Source organism: Myiozetetes cayanensis, unplaced genomic scaffold (genome assembly GCF_022539395.1).
Source record: "Myiozetetes cayanensis isolate MyiCay16 unplaced genomic scaffold, myiCay2020 scf21, whole genome shotgun sequence".
Lineage (NCBI taxonomy): Eukaryota > Metazoa > Chordata > Aves > Passeriformes > Tyrannidae > Myiozetetes > Myiozetetes cayanensis.
In genome coordinates, this window is record NW_026087423.1 from 14,295,382 (window position 1) to 14,314,113 (window position 18,732).

The 18,732-nt window shown below is 45.1% G+C and overlaps 1 protein-coding gene and 1 long non-coding RNA gene across 6 annotated transcripts in view; one reads left to right on the forward strand and one right to left on the reverse strand.

Annotated features, from left to right (window-relative positions):
• On the reverse strand, nucleotides 1-9,576 carry LOC126641762 (uncharacterized). Of its 2 annotated transcripts, none has more exons than XR_007629293.1 (3): nucleotides 8,570-9,576; nucleotides 7,492-7,995; nucleotides 1-2,665 (listed from the first exon to the last, which is right to left on the reverse strand). It is a non-coding gene; the product is annotated as an uncharacterized LOC126641762 (long non-coding RNA). The 2 variants fall into 2 exon arrangements; XR_007629292.1 differs by having other exon boundaries at nucleotides 8,581-9,575.
• The window catches only part of YDJC (YdjC chitooligosaccharide deacetylase homolog), a 15,086-nt gene continuing 4,130 nt past the window's right edge, over nucleotides 7,777-18,732 (forward strand). For 3 of the 4 annotated variants that reach the window (XM_050318778.1, XM_050318775.1, XM_050318776.1), the window contains exons 1-4: nucleotides 7,777-7,934; nucleotides 16,080-16,239; nucleotides 16,991-17,090; nucleotides 17,720-17,897. In XM_050318778.1, coding sequence (XP_050174735.1) covers nucleotides 7,777-7,934; nucleotides 16,080-16,239; nucleotides 16,991-17,090; nucleotides 17,720-17,897 — 596 coding nt within the window. Of the gene's footprint in view, nucleotides 7,935-16,079; nucleotides 16,240-16,990; nucleotides 17,091-17,719; nucleotides 17,898-18,581; nucleotides 18,731-18,732 lie in introns of those variants that run through there. The other variant, XM_050318777.1, reaches the window with a different exon arrangement.

The window sequence follows — 18,732 nt, forward strand, 5'->3', positions numbered from 1 at the left end:
TAGTTTGTTAGCTCTTGCCTCTTAAACTGCTTATTGGAATGACTCGTATCCCATCAGAGCCTGGTGTGAGTCCCGCATAACACTCTGAGGAATACAAAGTAATTTAACAGATCAAAAGATTTCGATCTTCTTAGTGGCAAGGCAACAGGTAGACGGGCGCCTGCCTTGGGACTTCAGTCTTGGTAACAGTGGTATTATGTGCCTGCAACAGCAAAGAATTGAAACACTACACTTTCTGTTGCAGGATGATTTAGAAAGCACATTAGTGTTGCTGGTTAGTGCAAACGTCATAAGATGCTCAGTTGACTTTCTCCCTCTTCCACTAGTCTTGGAGCTGCAAGGCTTTTTCCAATCCATGTGATACCATTCAATCGAATGGTTAGTTTTCTTTACGCTGGCTTTGTACCATTTTTTTAGCTATACCTACATCTCAGAAATATCTCTGACTTAAATGCCAGGTCTGCTTTAAAACAAGCCCTAGTACTTTTCTCAGGCCTGAAAACTCATTTCCTGGTGCTGGAAGTATAAAAGTTTACTCACAGAAAAGCAAAAGATCCCATGTTGATATTCAAATGCCATATTTTTATGTCATTCTAAGCGGCCTTGCTGTTCCAACTAAGACAACAGCTCACATTTGCTGCTCTTGTATAAGTGGGGCAAACTCAGATGTCTGTGGTTGCCATTTTAGCCATGGAAAATCAATCATATGGGGCTTTAGCTGGCACCTGTCTGTCTTTCTGGGAGGTCGCTCAGTCTCAGTGCATTTAGTGCCATTTACATGGTGCTCCCTACAACGCTTTTCAGTCCTACTTTAGAAATATAATTGGGTTAGAACGGTTGCCAACAAAGAACCCGTCAATGCCAAACACCCACGGCAATTAACAACCACCTCATTGTGACAGGGCCCACTATTGTTTCCAGTAGACTGCTGTAAGATACAGGTAAAATTGCCACAGAAATTATGTGACTGCATACTGGTCATGGAAATATCAGCTTTTTTGATAGGAATCTCATTATGAACAAAATAATTCAACAGTGCTGCAAAAGGAGAGAATGCAAATGTAACTAGAAAACCTTCTACCTTCAGTCACAACTCTGCAGTCCTTATGCACATTTGATTTTGAAGGATTTTGAAAATGTTTGCCATTTCTACTCAGGTGCAGCTGTAGGTATAACATGGCCCTCCCTGAAGAACAGGATTTGGTGCTGCCAAATGCTTTTAGCATACAGGAATGAAAAATCTGTGTCGCAAGAAAATTTCAGAGTATGCTGCCCCAATGCAACAGATTATAGAAAAGAGGGCTTTCCTTTTTATATTGGCCTTTCTTATGGATGCTTTAAACTTTCTGTTTGCTTTGCATGACAAAAACAGTGACTGACAACTAAGATGGCAGAGCTGGCAGCTCTTGGGCTTGATCTACACCCCAAAAAGCACTGGTGCATCTATTGGTATAGCCAGCCTTTGATTTAGAGAAAACACTGCAGTAACACCTGGATTCTTTCTCAGACTGACATGAACCGTAGGCAAAAAAGACAGGGCACAATTCTACAGACATTAGTACTTGATACAAAGACAAATCCACATGAGCTCTTCCACTGATTTTTCTCTCCATCTGGTCCTTTCTCTGATATCCATAAGAGGCAGTAAAAGTAAACATTCTGTGTTTTTCTTCTGTCTCCTTCTTTCACCCCACACTGATGAAGAGCTGTTTGTAAACCTCACTTCAGATCAAACATTCATCTCCACTGGAATACCTTACAGTAGAACTCTTTTAACTGTGACCCCTAAGCCTGATACAAATAGTGAACAGTAAATAAAAAAATTGCTTGCCAGAAATTTATAGAATTACAGTTCCTTATCACTCAGCATAAGTCGTTTAAGGACTAGATATCAAAATTAACTTGTTGAGATTTTTGCATTCAGTAGATATAATGTAAGAACAAGCATAGTAACTAAACAGAAGATTTTTGGAAAAAAAAAAAGTATTAACATATACGCATATACAATTGAAGATTTTTTTCATCTGGGGGAGAGGAGTTGAGGATTTTTTAACCTCTGTTTTTTGTTTCTAGTCTTTGAGGTAGAAAAATGTCCTTGAAAGTTCTTCAGAGTCTTGGCAATCTGTGTCCAGTAATGTCACCATCTCTCAACGAACTTAACTGATGCTTCAAGAGCATAGGATCTCCCCTGAGAACTCCAAAGGAATTAATGTGCATTTCCATTCAATCAGCTGAGGTTTTCCAGGTGCTTTCAGTGATGCTGGGAGACGACAACAATTCCTGTAAGTGATCTTCCAGATGAATTTACGTGTTACATTGCTGAGGCATTCCCAATGCTTTCATTGGTAGCACCAGCTTTTCTGGAGAAGGAATTCTTTTGAGATGACATGCTTCATGCTTCACTGAGTCTTCTACTCTCATGGTAGACTTCTGGGACTTTTGAAGACATTGGTTCTGTTTTTTGGTAGAGATATTTTGGCTAATGGGTTTCTTGATTAATTCCACTTTGCTAATACTCATTTTCTGATTAGGCAAAAATCTTTTTGTCTTCCACTTCTGATGTAAACTTTTGAAGTTCGTGAGAACTCTTCAGATTTTCTTACTTAATTTGTTCTGATGGTCTCATGCCATTGCCATTGAAGCCAAACATCATCTCAAGGTGTACCTTTATAACAGAAACAAACATAAACAAAAGATAATCTGAAAGTATTTTTCACAGATAAAAGTGTGTCTGACTGCAATTTCAACAGGAGATTCAACAGTCTTCTCGTGACTTCTGAAAAGCCTGTATGCTCCTAACTTAATTTTTTTTCCTTCCTCACTCCATCCCTTTAGGAATCAGAGTGCTTAGAGGTAGAGGTTGTGGTTTTACCAGCCACTGGAAAAAAAACCCAACCCAAACCATACAAAAAACCAAAACAAAACACTCCAAGAAATGATTAAAAATTTTATGCATTAATACTTTATATATAAAATATAGGTTTTTCTTCTTTTTTTTCCCTATCAGGAGGACCTGCCTCTGGTATCTTTAATTCACTTTAATGGCTCTTGATCAACATTTGTGAAAACCAGTTTCAGGCTTAACTCTGCTCTGCTTTAGACAGTGTAAATTGAAGCTGAGGAAGTTATTTAGAATTTTTTGGCATGGATTGGAATTGTGGTTTTGATTACTAAATTTCCATTTTAGAACCAGGATGTAAAAACGCAATGTGTGTTACGTCATGCAGCTTTTACAATAATTTAGTTCTTTATGGGATTTGAAAAACCTCTAGACATCTGTTTCAATCTTAGGTAAATATTAATGTAATTCTGAAAATTCCACTGAACATCTATGCACCTTGTATATAACCTGCCCCTTTCTGACCTCAATGAAAGTGTTATTCTGCCTAGAGATAATTTCCTCTAGGAACCTTTATCATAAATACCAAGAAATGAACTCCAGATAGTATAATAACTTTCAGAGACGGCCAACTGAAGTCCTGAGTTTCAATGCAATCAAACAGTAAATGGAATCAGAAAGTGTAGGTTAAGCTATTAATGCACACAGTTAAACAGTACCTATTTTAGACCCATCATTTAATTGTCTAGTAGAAGGGTTCCCTGTCCTAACTCTTTTTTGACCAGATGTCTGTATATTTAATAGACCTCAACATCAGGCAAAGAGACATCTGGAATAGGAATGTGCAGGCTTTACATCGTCTCAACCCCAGTCAGAAATCACAGATGCTGTAGCTTAGTTCATGTTCAAATTTAATTTTTACTGCACATTAGACACTGAAAGAAATGCAGCAGAGAGAAAATAACTCTCTGAAAATGGAAGAGTGGATTAAAATTCACCAGCCGTGAGCAATGCATAGACCAGGGACCTTCTGTCTGCATCAGGAGCAGTTTGAGTTTGGTACTTTTAACAGTCATCCATAGTTTAATGCCAAGTGTCAAGTTAGTTAATAGTAAGATCATGATGGCAAATTTTGCCTTTCACTTTCAGCCACCTTGGTAGGACCACACTCCTTGTAAGGTATTGGCATTATTTTGTGCTGGTGTAAAATCAGGAATTTCAGACAAAGGCAAGGAAAGGTGACAGGTACTGCCTGGCTGTGCTACGTGGTATGAGGGCAATCTTAGCTACAATCTTAGCAGATGTACCCCAGAATTTGGGAATTTAAACCCTCATGGATGCAAGATGGAGGAAGCCCATATATGCAGTGGATTCCAAGTCACAAGTAAGGGGAGTAACCACAAGATTTTTGGTGTGTTTATTCAGCATTATACAATTAGCCTTGAATCAATTCACTGCAATGCTCTTTGCTGCTTTCATCTCCCAGGGTTCAGCAGAGTGATTTTGGCCAGAACCTACATCCTTTGCCCTTTGAGAGCTTGGGCTGCCAATACACTTGGCATGCCCTGACACTGTGAACTCCTGGACTGCACAGTTGGAGGGGGAAAGGGAATATGCTTCTCTTCTCTGGGCTCATCTTTACCAACTGTGCTGGGGGGACTCTCTCTCTTAGCATAAAATGGCACCCAGGTGCCCATCTGGCCCCTGTAAGACTGAGGAAATCTGCTTTCACAGCATCACAGAGTCAATTAGGCTGGAAAAGACCTCTGAGATCACCAAATCCAACCTATGATCATGTGAACAAGACCATGGCACTAAGTGCCATGTCCAGTCTTTCCTTAAAAACCTCCAGCGATGGTGACTCCACCAACTTCCTGGGCAGTCCTTTCCAATGTCTAATGACCCTTTCTGTGAAGAAATTCTTCCTAATGTCCAACCTAAACCTCACCTGGCACAGCGTAGACTGTGTCCTCTTGTCCTGTCTCTGGTTGTGTGGGAGAAGAGGCCAACCCCCACCTGGCTACAACCTCCTTTGAGGTAGTTGTAGAGGGGATAACATCACCCCTGAGCCTCCTTTTCTCCAGGCTGAGCCGCCCCAGCTCCTTCAGCCTCTCCTCCTAACACTTGTGCTCCAGACCCTTCACCAGCTCCGTTGCCCTTCTCTGGACTCGCTCCACCACCTCAATGTCTTTCCCGAACTGAGGGGCTCAGAACTGGACACAGGATTTAAGCTTTGGCCTCACCAGTGCCAAGTACAGGGGGAGAATCACTTTTTCTCACCCAAGGCTCATCACATCTGTGCATTTTAGGAAATCTGCACACTGCAGCCCACTTCTCCTTGCAGTTACGTTTCATTACTTCAATTCAGGGTGGCTCAGCTCAGAGGCTGGAAACCACATAGTGTCCAAAATGGACACATGCCCCTACAGCACTCTGTGCGTCACTTACCTCAATCTCTGCCAAAGTCCACTCCTTTTCTTCTCCTTTATGCCCTACACGTCACCGCAGTGCCCTCCATCCCCTGCCCTGGCCAACTGACCAGTTGGTTTTGTACCTGATCATTTTGGGGAATGCAACGGCCTGTTGCAGGATCTCTGCCTCTGCTGCAGAGGAGTTGGACTTGGCCAAGGGATGCCACTGCTACCAAGAGGAGACAGAGATAGGCACTGACAGCATGAACACAAGTCTCTTGTTTCATCTGAAAACCGACCTCAGTGGAGGGATGAAAAAGATTTAATTTAAACATTTCTATAGAAGCCACTGAACTTCAAAGATTTTGTGAAACTCTGAGGCTAGAGAAAAGAAGAAAATGTTTAAATTCTTTCATTTAAAAATTGGATTTTACTTTGTCTCATTCAAACGCCTTTTACAGTTCACACTTTCAACAAAATTTCATGCAAGGAAAAAGCAAAACAAGTCCTACTATGCTACCACTGTAGTCCCAAATGAACTAATTCGCTGCAGAAAAAGAAAACACATCCTTTATGTAAACAGACAGCTTGTTGGAAGCAGTAATTGGTGGGGAACGCTTTATTAAAATACAGGAAACCTCTAAATTTGCTACTGCATAACTCCAAGTTCAGGGAAAGAAATTCAAGCTTAAAAGTAGTGAAGCACTTGAGGATAGAGAGAGCTTCTGCTGGCTTCTGTGACTAAGTAAGACTGTGTTTTGTTTTAGTTAGGCTGGAAGATGCGGCCTGTGCTTAGTACATGTCCTGGCTTTTGCAGCTCTACTGGAAATGCAGGCTAATATTCTTGTCTTCATTGCAAAGGAGAGAAAAGCCAGAGGAAGTCTGCCTTGCCTCCCAGCTCCAGGCTGAATTTGTAAGAGACTTTTTTATGCACTATGTGGCGATCAGCTGCAAGGGCTGTTTTGGCAGTAGCTGGAGTACATAGGCTGCAGGGGAAATGCTGTGTTGGCATCTGAGGGGCAATGGCACGGGGGCAAGATTTGCTTGCTGAGAAGTGTTTGCTTCCAGTCAGTGGAAGGACAGCTGGATAAATAGGAATGAAATCAGAAAAGGAAATCCTCCAGGAACTGCATTAAATATTTAAGAAGGATGTTACCATTAATAGCATTAAACATATACTAAGGTTAAGAAGGCTGAGAAGCCAAGCTTTGTCTAAGATTCTTATGTAGTGCCTCTCACCTGTGCAGGGGCAGGGAGCACTGGCAGTACTAGAAAGAGGTAGAAAAAACCCCCAGAGTTTGTATCTGCAAAGGCAGGAGGAACTTATATTTGATTCAAGACATACCTTCAGAGTTTTGCTGACTTCATCTGTTATAGTAACAGTGCTCATCCACCTAAACATGAGGAAGGACTTCCTTACTGTGTGAATGATCACACAGTGGAACAGGTTGACCTGAGAGGGTGTGGAGTCTTCCTCTCTGGAGATACTCAAGAACCATCGGGATGCAATTGTGTGCCATGTGCTCTGGGATGACCCTGCTTAAGTGGGGAAGTTGGACCAGACGACCCTCTCTGGTCCCTTCCAACTTGACACATTCTGTGGGGAGAGATGTCCGAAGCCTGCGCTGCCAAGAGAGCTGGAGGCACAGAGAGCGGCACGGGGCGACCCCCGGCCCTGCGGAAGAGCACCCCGGGCATGGGTCCTGCGGCAGCCCGACTGCAGCCATACCGTGCCCTGCCGTGCTGTGCCGCTGCCGCCAGAGGCCGCCGGCGGGGGGAACCTCGGTGCTCGTCGCGCTCGGAGGTGCTGGCGCTGCGGCGGGGCCGACCCGCGCTCGTCTCTCCGCGGGGGAGCTCCGGGTTGGGGCTGCCGCGGGGATGCGCGGCGGGCCGGGCGGGCACAGCTGGCGGCGGCACAGCTGGCAGCGGCCCTGGGACCGGGCTGCAGCGGAGGTACGCGCCACCCCGGGGGCGGGAGGGGGCCGGGGGACCTCGGTGCCCCTGCCGCGGCGGGAGGTAGGGCCCAGGCCGCCCGAGGCCGCTCCGCTCCGCTCTCCCCGGGGACACAGCCCGTAGCCGGGGATCGGTACCGGCGAGGACGTCACGGCTGCGGGGTGGCCTCAGGTGATCCGCACCCGTGGCCATTTCACTGCGCACCGGGGACGGGGGTGTGCCCGAGGAACGGAATTTGAACCCCTAACGCGCCCTCGGTCGATAAAATCATCCCACCGCGTCCCTGACCTTTCGCACGCTCCTCATCCCCGGCGGTACAAAGTGCAGGCAAGGCTTTCCTTCCGCAGGGGAGGGTAGGGCTGATGTGAGCCCGGCGGCCACACGCAGATCCGGCCACTGCGCTGCGAGCCAGCGGCGGGCTAAGGTGGAGCAGGAGGAGTTAGTCAGGGGCTGAGTCACCATTGGGTTCGCCCCCGGTGAGCTTGTCTTTTCCTGTTTGCCTGTGATCTGCAGACTGCCGAGTGTTCCGATTTAACCTCCTTTACTTTTTTTTGCTAGAGATGACATCTAAGGATGCTTCAGGTGAAGCTAATAATAACTGGAGATGACTTTGGCTATTGTCCTCGGAGAAACCAAGGCATCGTGGACTGTTTCCTGGCCGGTGCGATATCTAACGTGTCCCTTCTAGTCAACGGAAGTGCTGCAGCAGATGCAGCCAAGCTGGCAAAGAGGTAAGCTACTTTCTTTAGTTCCCTCGGGGACAACCTCCGCAGACTCCACGGGAAGCCAAGCCTGGAAAATTTAACATTTTGTAGCCCCAGAATAGATACTGTGTCATAGCTCAGGCTGGTGTAAGAAAACTGGATTCAGGCGCATTTACTAAAACTCTTCATAGTAAAGTCAGTGACCTGCAACTGCACTCATAATGGTCTTTGTCTGGTATTAGCCACCACACCTTTTTCCCTCCTCAGAACGGAAAGCCACTTATACAATTTGACTAGTAGAATTTGGATTTGCTAGACTTTTCCTTTCCACACTTCTGAAAGATACATCATCAGAAAGAAAGTGCACATTATACACTCAGCCCAATCTGCTACCGCTAAAACTATTAGAGCATAAAAGCACAAATCTTTAAATCTCATTTAATTTGATCCATTTCAGCCAGGATGAACACAAGGTCAGCTGGGCTCATTGCAGAATCAGGGAAAGGTGTGATTCTGCAAGGGCTTAGTTATAAACCTGGATAGTGGAAAACTTGATTTTTTTCCCCACCCCAGAAACCTTTTTGAGAAGCACATAAATATATCTATTAATTCTAGACTTGATATATAAATATTTTAAAACTGCAAAAAGAGAGGGATAATACCTTGTACTTACCACCCCTACTTCTTTGCGAGCTTCAGAGGTTGCTGGCACAGTTAGCTCTGCAGCAGATCAAATACTCTGTGGCAGCCTTGTGGAGTAGTCCAGCGAATCTTTTAATGGGAAGCATTACTTGTATTTAGGAGGGAAAACTCAGCTATTGCTTCAGCTCTGGTGTGGGCAGGCACTTGGAAACAGGAGTATGTCCTGAAGGAGAGAGCAACAGGGTTGAGAAACAATTTAAGGAAAGCAGAAAAGGAAAGGAGTTGTACTGGTACTAAACAAACCAAGGCTTTATGCTTCAAATGTAGCTGCTGCAGGGGACAGTTCCATGAGAGTCCTGCTGTCCTTGTTCTCCTTCAGCATCTCTCCTCAATTTGCTGTGGTTTTAGGGGTACTTGGATATTGCTTGTAGCTTCTTCAGTATAGGACGATGGAGAAAAGGCAGGGTGTGGTGTTAGTGACAGACTGGTCTGTTAAAAAGGCTAGAGATTCCACACAAACAGTGGGAGAGGAATTGCCTGGGGATGATAAGGGGAGGGGCACAACACTTAGGATTCCTAAAGTCCTGTTAGTAAATGAAACAAATGAAATGCAAAACACAGAGATAAAGCCAGCACTTCTCTCAGACACAGAGGCCCTGTGAAACCCTTTAAGCCCCAGTGGTCCGGTAATGTTGTCAGCTGTTTTAGCCATGGTCTTTAGAAGGCTTTTAAAATAGCATCCACCTGGCCTCATTTCATAGCCAGAAAGTAGGCCATGTAATCAGAGGTTTAAAAAGCATCTTTGAATCCAGGTCGTAACACTTGTGCTGACAGCTGATTTGGGTGTGAAAAGCCAGGTTGGAGAACAGATGAAAGAAGAAGCTGCAGCCTGCTGCTACAATTTAATTTTCTTTTTTGGGGGTAATTTTGAATTGTGGATGTGAATGAAATGGATTTAAATCTGTTTCTGAGCATACAGGCAGGGCTACTTTGGTAACATCTGCCAACCCTCAAAATCAGCAGCCCAGGTTCTGCAGTTCCTCATTTGTGTAACTCTCTGCAGCTGTACTCAGCTCTACCCAGGCATGGGGGGAGCATTTGAGCGTTTGCAGGTGGGGGGAAAAGGGTTCCTCATGTTCTAATGCAAGCCCAGCTTCAACTGATGCTTGTACACATTTGCTTAGTTGGCACCTGTGTGTGTAAATGAACTCCCGTGTCACCCCTGAGATATTTGTTCTTCTGTTGCAAAGGCTGATGCAAACTTTTTTTCTACACGAATGCCAAATGGGTCACACATACTAGAAATGTCATTGAATCCTCTTCATCTTATGGTGCAAAAATTGGAAAGCATCACTTTCTTGACCGTCTTGCCACTGTTATTCCCTCTTCCCCCTGCTTGGTGTCATTTTGCATCCCACTGTGAATTTTGAGGCTTTGTGTTTTAAGGGATGAAAGTTTTCCCCTATTCAGTCTTGATCAGTGGTGTAAGCAGGAAGAGTGGATCTATCACCAGCTGAGAGAAGAGGCTTGAAGCAAATAGCCTGTTCTTTCCTGGGACCTATTTCAGTGCTATGGAATTTGGTCTTTTGCACCAGAGTGCTAACGTGACATCATGCATGCGTGCAGGATTGTCAGAGTGATGGACTGCTTCTATGGCTTGTGGAGATCATCTGGGTGGTTCTTGATTAACTGTCTGTGACGTGGTGGCTTGCCACTGCAAGTCTTGAGCTGTCTTTCCTCACCTTGTTTTCAGGTAATTGGACACAGGCAAAGCTAATTAGTAGCAACACAACTTTTCCTCCCTAAGCACCTCGTGCTGCCCTGCTGAGTTAGGACTCAGCATCCTTCAGAAAGGAACACGGTTCCTCTGAAATTTAGTTCTAGTTTTCATTTTCATGATAATTCTGTAGGTTTCTGGGCATACCATCTGTTGCCCTGAGTTTTAATTAGAAGCCTTGGCAGAAACGTGATGATAATCATCAGATCTTAGCACCATCTCTAGCACAAACTAATTGCAGAACCTGCAGCAGAACCAAGTAGTAAAAAATACACCTTCCCTAACATCCAGACTTAAGATCTTGGGCTTTTCGCATTCACTATCACAACTGGGCTAAAAGAAGGGACCGGCTTGCTTCAGGCAACAGAGAAGTTTCAGCAGAGAGCTGATCCATTGCCAAATGGCAAACCTACTGATAGCAGGTGCCAGAGAAAAACAAAACTGGAACAGCAGGTGGGAGAACAGGCTACCGTTATGGATTAAAGTTTTTTTTCAGTAACTCAAAACTTTTCTCTTTGTGTGGCATTGACTGACTGTGAACTTCCTTGTTATCCATATAATATAATCTCAATTTTCTACTTAGCAAGCCCTATCTTGAAGTCAACCAGTCTTCTTGGTGATTATTCGAGAGCCTTTCCCAGAAATTGGGAATTTTTCCTTGGAAATACAGAGATAGAGACAGAGATAGAAAGATAGTTTGCTGCTATATCCTACTGGCCTCCCTCCTTTGTACCAAGCAGCTCAGTTGTCACTGAGCATTAGGACTCTTTTTCAGGTGATAATATCCAAATACTTGATGAAAAGTGAGATATTTTAGAACACAACCTCCGTCTCCCCAGGTGGATTTTTTGCAGTTTAAATGCTGAACATCAGCTACACAAAAGCTGAAACCCCCACAACATCTGGGTACATTTAACAGAAGAATCTAACAAACCACATTTAATTGCTCTTTTTGCTTTCACTTCCTTTCCCATCAACATTAATTGCAAAATGTGTGTGTAAATTGTGACTTAATTCTGACACTCCTAGTTAACGTCTGACTAATCTAGAAATCTCTCATGCTTTCTGATCATCCTTTTATGTGACTGTTAATCACACAGCAGACAACACCACTGCCGAACTGTTTGGATGGGAGCCCAATCCAAGGCCTTAAACTATAATTCCAGATCGTAATGACTTTACTGGCAACAGCAGTTTTTGCCTATGTAAGGTTACAGACACAGGAGCTTCACTTGATACAAAGATGTAGTTACAACAGAAACTGGTCCCTAAGCTATGTTACAGCACCAGTTCTTAACGCTGCAGAGGCTTTGGAGCATTTCTTGCAGCAGAAATAAGGCTTTAGCAGTATTAGAGCAAGAAAAGATGCTATTTGAGGAAAGAGAAATCTTACAGTTTGCTGAATGGTGGAAGTGTGTGTGTGTGAGGAATTATGCAAATGCCAACATGGAGAAACTAAGACTTGGACGTTTTTGCTCAAAGCACAGCCTTGCTTTGTCTGGCTTCAGTCACTCGGATGTTTAGTGAAGCAGGATGTCTAGGTACAGATACTTACATGAGATTCTAACTTGTGTTGCCCTTGGGCTGAAACCTGATGAACAGTAATTTCCTGGATGATACAAACATGATTTTGAAGGTGGGATCTGTTTACCCATCAAGGAAAAGGGTAAGTGCCATTGTTAAGCCAGGGCTTTCCACATTCAGCGAGTCAACTGGGACTGTTCTCAGTGAATCATATAATTCCCTCAGCCACTGCAACTGCTCCCAGGGACACAGAGACTGCACAGAGTCCCCTGCCATGGCCAGGCAGGACCTAGGATACTGTTACTCATCCACCAAACTCAGAAATGTGCAAAGCTGGTGGGCACTTGAAAGAGTGACTCAGTATAGTAACCATCTCCAGGGTGCCTTTACTGCTAAGGATGTGAATGAACAGGGATTGCAACTGCACAGAGCACTTTCCCTCAGCAGAGACTTTGTTCAGAGCACCCGTATGACAAAACAAGAAACTACTTGAAAAGGAAGCAGTTTAGCTGATTGTATTTCCTCTGTCTGATTACTGGACTGAGCTTGCTGACTCAGAAGTCTTTCCAGGGTAGATTCCTTCTTGCCCCTTGTAGTACTTGTAAGGGTATTTCCTTCTCCCTGCAACCCCCTCTTTTTTTCCTCCACCTCTACAAGGGATGGTGAGCAGACAATCACAGAGCCAGGCTGGTTTAACAGCCAAATTTGGGTGCAGATAAATCACTAGCAGAATAACCTCCGTGAGTGCTGAAGTCACTACCCTGAACCCCTTCTCAGCAAGCTCCCAGGCAGGCCAGTCTAATGCTGCTCATGCTGTAGGAGCCCACACTTGTAGACACTGTCCTTTGCCTTTGTCAGGAGTGAACTGAACCCCTGTGCTAAATCTGGCTTCACATCAGTGCATTCTCCAGAGCACTGGGATGGACTTGCAAACACGTGGACGTGGGCTTCTCCAAACAGATTGTGGAAGGGTCACTGCTGCTTAAAAAAACCACCAAAAAGAGCTTAGAAACACCAAGCAGATTGCTCAGCATCATTTTGTTTTGGCAGTGGTAGCTGTTACTGCATTGTTTTTATTGCAGAAACTAAACTGCTGCCTGAAGCCCAATGCCAACCCTTTTATTTTGGATCTTGTGTGAGCAGTTAGCAGTTAGACCTGCCCAGCAGTGACCAGCAGGGCTCACCCTGTCCCCTCTGGAAAGGGCTTAGGCAGAGTGGGTCTGAGGCCAAATGCACAACAGCTGAGCTCTGTTGCCAGGGCAGCATCACATGCCATATAAGCTACTTGAGTTGCTGGTCTCAGTATTTCAGCCAGTAAAATAACATATACTTTACAGCGTTTGAAAAGATATGGGCAACTATAAAGTGTGTTTGGGTAGCAGAAACAATCATCCGCACTCTGAAAAAGGGGCCCTTTCAGCATATTCCCACCACCTGACTTTTCTTTTTGCCTTTTTTACAATGCAGCCTGCCTTGGCATTGCCCTTGGGTTGCAGGAGCTGCGTTTCAGTAGTGAGAGGCGCTCAGCAGAGTTATTCCCTCGTGTAGATGTCTGTGGGGAGAAGAGCTGGCTTGCAAGAGAACTCTGCTGTACCGATTGCACTGTCCTCCTTCCCATAACCTCACAACCTTCCTAGCACTCCTGCTTCTGTGCAACTCTCACAGAGTAATATTTCTGATCAAGTTTCTCACATGCTGCTTTTTGAGTTTTGGTTTCAGTTCCTGTATCCCAGAGCCATTAAACACGAGCAATTCCTCTTTAGATGCCTCAACCTGGGCAGTCCGTCTAAACAGCCAGGACTAACTCCACAAGAAAACTATTAAGATATTCAGCTGGTGTTGGCCAAAGCTCTGAAACATGCTCTAGTGTTACAGTCAGGGTCTTCCCTTACAGCCAGGACAAGGCCAGCTCTCTCTGCACTTCCACATTCCACACATTCCCCAGCTCTGGGGCTGATTTTGACTCAGGCAATGAGCAGCTCTCATGCTCCCCAGTGCAGCACTTGGCTTCTCACTGTCCCACACCTGTTGGAGGGTCTTGCCTTCTGGAAATAACTTCCTTCACAGTATCTGAAGCACTGCACAATTGGAGGCCGTTCATTCAATGCTCCTGGGAGACAACACTAAAAGGATCAGCTGTCTATTTCTTACCCTCCCACAACACATGAGAAGGAGAGTACTCAACAAAAGAAGTTCATCTGCTGATTCATGGTAACACATGAATCCTTTTTTCTTGCAAGCAGCAGTGACTCTGGTACAAATAATGCTCCAGCTGATGCAGTTAGAGCTTCCCAAAGACGTGAAAAAGAGTCTGGGGTGGACTGTGGGGTGGACTTCTGAAAAAAAAACCAAAACAAAACCACAGGATCTCCCTTTGCCTTTGGGCTCATGCAAGGTGCCCAGCAGGTCACAGGATGCAGGGGAAGCCTGCCTCTCACAGCACCCCTTCTGTAGCTGCCTCCTGCCCAGCTGCCTGCCCAAGGGCCACACTCCCAATGACAGCACCTTCCACTTCTGTGGAGTTACTGTGCACGTGTCATGTGCTCAGGCCTCAGGTCTGAACACCAGAGGAATATTTATCATCAACAAAACGATCAGGCCCTGCTGCACAGAAATCACCAGGTTGGAAAAAACAGCAGAAACCCTTTTCCCCACAAGCTCTTTTGCTCCACTAAACAAACATTCAAGCTCCCTAGTCACACAGTGGACTGGAAAGACATAGACTCATTTTGTTCCATAGATCTGAGCATATAACTTGACTCTTAACATTTATGTCTTTCAGAAGTAGTATCTAGCAACTGACTGCACCATCTACTTGGAGCATGAGACTTTGGAAAGAGACTTTCTGCCCTGTGATGGTCAAAGCTTTAGTATCTGAAGGAGCTAAATGACTCTGACTTGCACCAATCCATCCATAATCCTGTCTCCAGTAACTTGCTGTTTTACCAGTCAGCTTCAGGGCAGCAGACAGAAGGGAAAGATCTGTTTTTTGCGCACTTTGCCTAAATGGAGATTGGTTTTTTTTCCTCCCTGTGGTACAAGGGCTGTACTAGGGACAGACCAATCCCAGTTTTAGCAGCCTCATGCAGAAGTTCCAAGAAGGATTTAAAGCATCACAGACTTGTTGTCTTGAAATTCACTCTTCACCATGACAGCTGGGGCAGCACAGATGGAATATTGCAATTTTGTCATGCACTTACTGGGTCAGCCAGAGGCCAGGGGTTGTCTTGGAAAAAGTTTCAAAGTATCATTCTGGCTACTGATTCTGAGGATTTGCAGAAATGCTAATGACACCCAGCACAAATCTGAGCACTCACAACTCCTGTTTTCACTGTAGGGTAATCCACAGCACAGACCAAGAAGGAAACACCATCACTCCTCTAAGCCCTGTGGCTGAGAGGGGCTCTGCAGCTATGCCAGCTCCAGAGTTTCATTTGTTTAAAAATTGTTTCAGAGTGCAACTAGTTAATGAATTCTACCCTTGTTCTTTCTTAGCAAGGCTCTACACTTCACTACGAGCCCCCTGCACTAATCCTTTGGCTGTGCCAGAGAGGTGTTGCTCTGTACAGCTCAGCCTTGTCACTCGCTGAGTGATCATCTGCACATCATCTGCATGTATGTCCGAGTACATAGGAACTGGGACACTGCAGGCAATTCCAGCTGCAGCCCCTTGGACCAGGAAACTCTTAAACTAAGACAGTATTTACACTTGTAGCCTGTGCTGTTGCCATGACAGCTGCCTTGGGCACTGTTTATATATATATGTATATATGTTGTAAATTAAAACTCAGATGTCTCAAATGTACCATCTTTGATAGGGTGAACAACTCAAGGGCATACCTGGAAGTGGCTAATGAAGTGCTTTAGAAAAGGATGCAAGGTCCAGATTTTTCTGTTGGTCACTGGTGACTGCAGTTACTAAGTGTAGTTACAACATTTAGCCCGGAGTACCTCATGATGTGTGAGCCAGGGTGGGAGCAGAGTTGGGAGGTCTCATAAACTGGCCCCTGGCAGACTGCACAGGGCTGTTATCTGGAGATACTCTGCTCCAGTTAGGGTCACTGTGCTTTTCTTTCTAGCAGAGCAGAAATACAAAGATGTGCTCCAGTGAGCACCTCAACACTTTTGAGATCAGTGTAGTTCTTTCACTGAAATCTTCTCCCCGCCCCCCCACCTTGGCCACATTAAGGGAGGTGCAAAGTTTAACAGGTATTTCATTCCTGTTACAGATACAGCATCCCAATAGGCCTTCATGCCAACCTTTCTGAGGGCTCCCCTGTGTGTGAGGTACTCAAGACAAACTCTTCTTTGCTCAACCAAGATGGATTCTTCCATGGAAAAATGGGATTCAGAACAGCTCTATCAAGAGGTCTCCTGAATATGTCAGAGGTAGGAGAAAGCCACATACAACCCTGCAACTTGCTTTCCTGGTAAAGCTCAGCCTGCACTTATCCCAACACATAACAGCTGAAGAAATTTCCCAGATCCCAGCTGTGAGTAAGCTTAGAGATGACTCTTGACTGTACTGCCTGTGCAGCTGGAGATGGCTTTCCAGGACATCGACCTCCTTCTGCCAAAGGCTCTGCAGCCTATGAGAACGCATTCCTCCCTATTTCAGTGCCTGCATACACTAATGTCCTGTTATCTGAGGGGGCAGAAGAGGCATTGGAACTGGTATTTACTAAAAAACCTAGAGAACACTAAAGGGCAAATGACAGAGTAGGCACTAGGCTTTTCATCTGCTTGTGACAGGCTTTTGTTCTCTAGGGAGTTTAGTGGTTTTGCCCCGTGAGCACGGACAAACATGTTCAGGTGATCAAAACTGCCTATAGGATATGAGCACCCATTTCCCCATTCACTTTAAAGGGAAATGGCTATTCAAATGCCCTAGGTATTTTAGAAAATCCCAGTATCGGCACCATCCCCATCAGCACCAGTACCACAAAGAGCCCCATGCCTGGGAGAGGCTCTGGGCAACCCAGCAGAGCTGCACATCCATTTAATTCATTTATAATCACAGCACTTGGTGTCTCCCAGGGGCTGGTCCCAACTTCTGGCCAGTGATGTCCTCAGCAGCCCCTCCACTCTCCTGCTCTCAGCTTCCTGACAGGTCTTGCTCTGTCCCTTCTCTGCGGCACAGGTGAAGCAGGAGCTAAAGGCCCAGGTGGAGCTGTTCCATGAGCTGACAGGTCACCTACCTCCTCACATGGATGGGCACCAGCATGTCCACGTCCTCCCAGGTGAGAAGGAAATCCTCCTCTTCCCAGTGCCAAGCAGGTGAGGGAGTCAGAGTCACTCAAGAGGGGCTTCCCCTTGCCACAGCTGGTGACTCTTTCAGGTGCTACAAGAGCTCCGTCCTGTCAGTTGTGTCTATCCCAAATCCCTGCCCACAGGTCCTAGCATGTTTAAGAGATGAGTGAGTACCTTTTGTCCTTGGTTTGAAAATAAGGTCACTATGGTACAGATATGGAAAACTGAGTGAAAAAAGAATGCAGTTTTCCTCACACCAGTTCTAAACTGCCACTGGATAACATTGCTCTGGCTGTGCAGGGACTTCCTGACAGCGCAGTCACCTCTGATGCACTCTAAGACCAGAGTCACTCACTTAGAAGGGGGGATGGACTAAATGCTCAGTGTTGAAGGAAAAAACTACAAGGCACCTACGGTAGATGGTGAGGGAGAAATATTTCCAGTATAGAAGATGACTGCTCTCCAGATGAAGAAAACCATTTCAGCAGAAGATAAACCAAATGGGATTTTATTGCACTGAACATAGTAAGGAAAGGAGCCTCTGTGCAAACAACTCACAGGGGACATGATGAGCTGGTTATGCAATTCCTGACTATACTGTCCCTGCTTATACTTGCAGAGGTCAGGCATGTGTTTGCAGAGGTGTTAGAAGAATATGGGATTAAGTACACACGTGTCCCAGTAGAGCCAGGCCTTCATAACTGTGACTGGATTCCACGAACTCTGATGGACTTTTATCTGGGAGTAGAAGAAGATTCTTTTAACACAGTGGACGTGTTTACAAAGCATGGAATAAGGTAAGACAGGCATTACCCATCCTTTTTGTAGTAAAACTTTAAGATCTTATCAGTTCCTGATAGTATATTTCAAAAATGGAACACCACCTTTCTCTTTCCTCTTCTGGGCTTACAGAGAAATTCAGGAGGAGTACAAAAGTGCCAGGGGCACTAGGGCTTAGGAAGTTTTGTTTGAACAGAGATGACTCACTTCCCATTTGAAAGGGAATGTTCTTTTCAGGGGATGTTTCTCAGCCTTCCTAGTGAAGCTGCATTAGCCTGGCATCTGGGATGGCAGGAGAAATGCTGCATCAACACTGGAATATTAAAAGTATGATCTAGGGAAAGGTTTCAAGAAATAACTTTTCATCTACCTGGCAGAATGAAGAAAGGGTTTTAAGTAGCAGGAAAGAGACTAATTAGAAACAAGTGTTTGTCATTAAGGAGAAGCAAGAAGCTCAGAGTTTGCAGTGCCACAGCTAGCTGTCACTGCTCTAAGCAAACAGCCTTGTCTGTCTTGCACCTCAGGGGCCAAGTCTGAAAAGCTCAGCCTTTCCCTTGATAACATACGTTTCTTAAAAGCTTAGTGCCTTATGGATTAAAGACATTTCACTTGATACCCTTGATACCTACCTGTCCTTTGAGGCAGATTTTGTTAATTTCTCAGTCCTCTGAAAAACTAATTTTTTTGGTTAATTTTTTTAGTATCAGTTGTCCTGAACACCAGCAGCAGGCTGGCATTTCACCCTGCCCCATCCCTCCAGAGCCTGTGGGCCGTGCTCCAGCCTGTTTCTAAGGGAAGGAAGGGCACAGCAACTCACAGCGCAGTTCAGCAGGAGAGTAACGCACCTTTCGG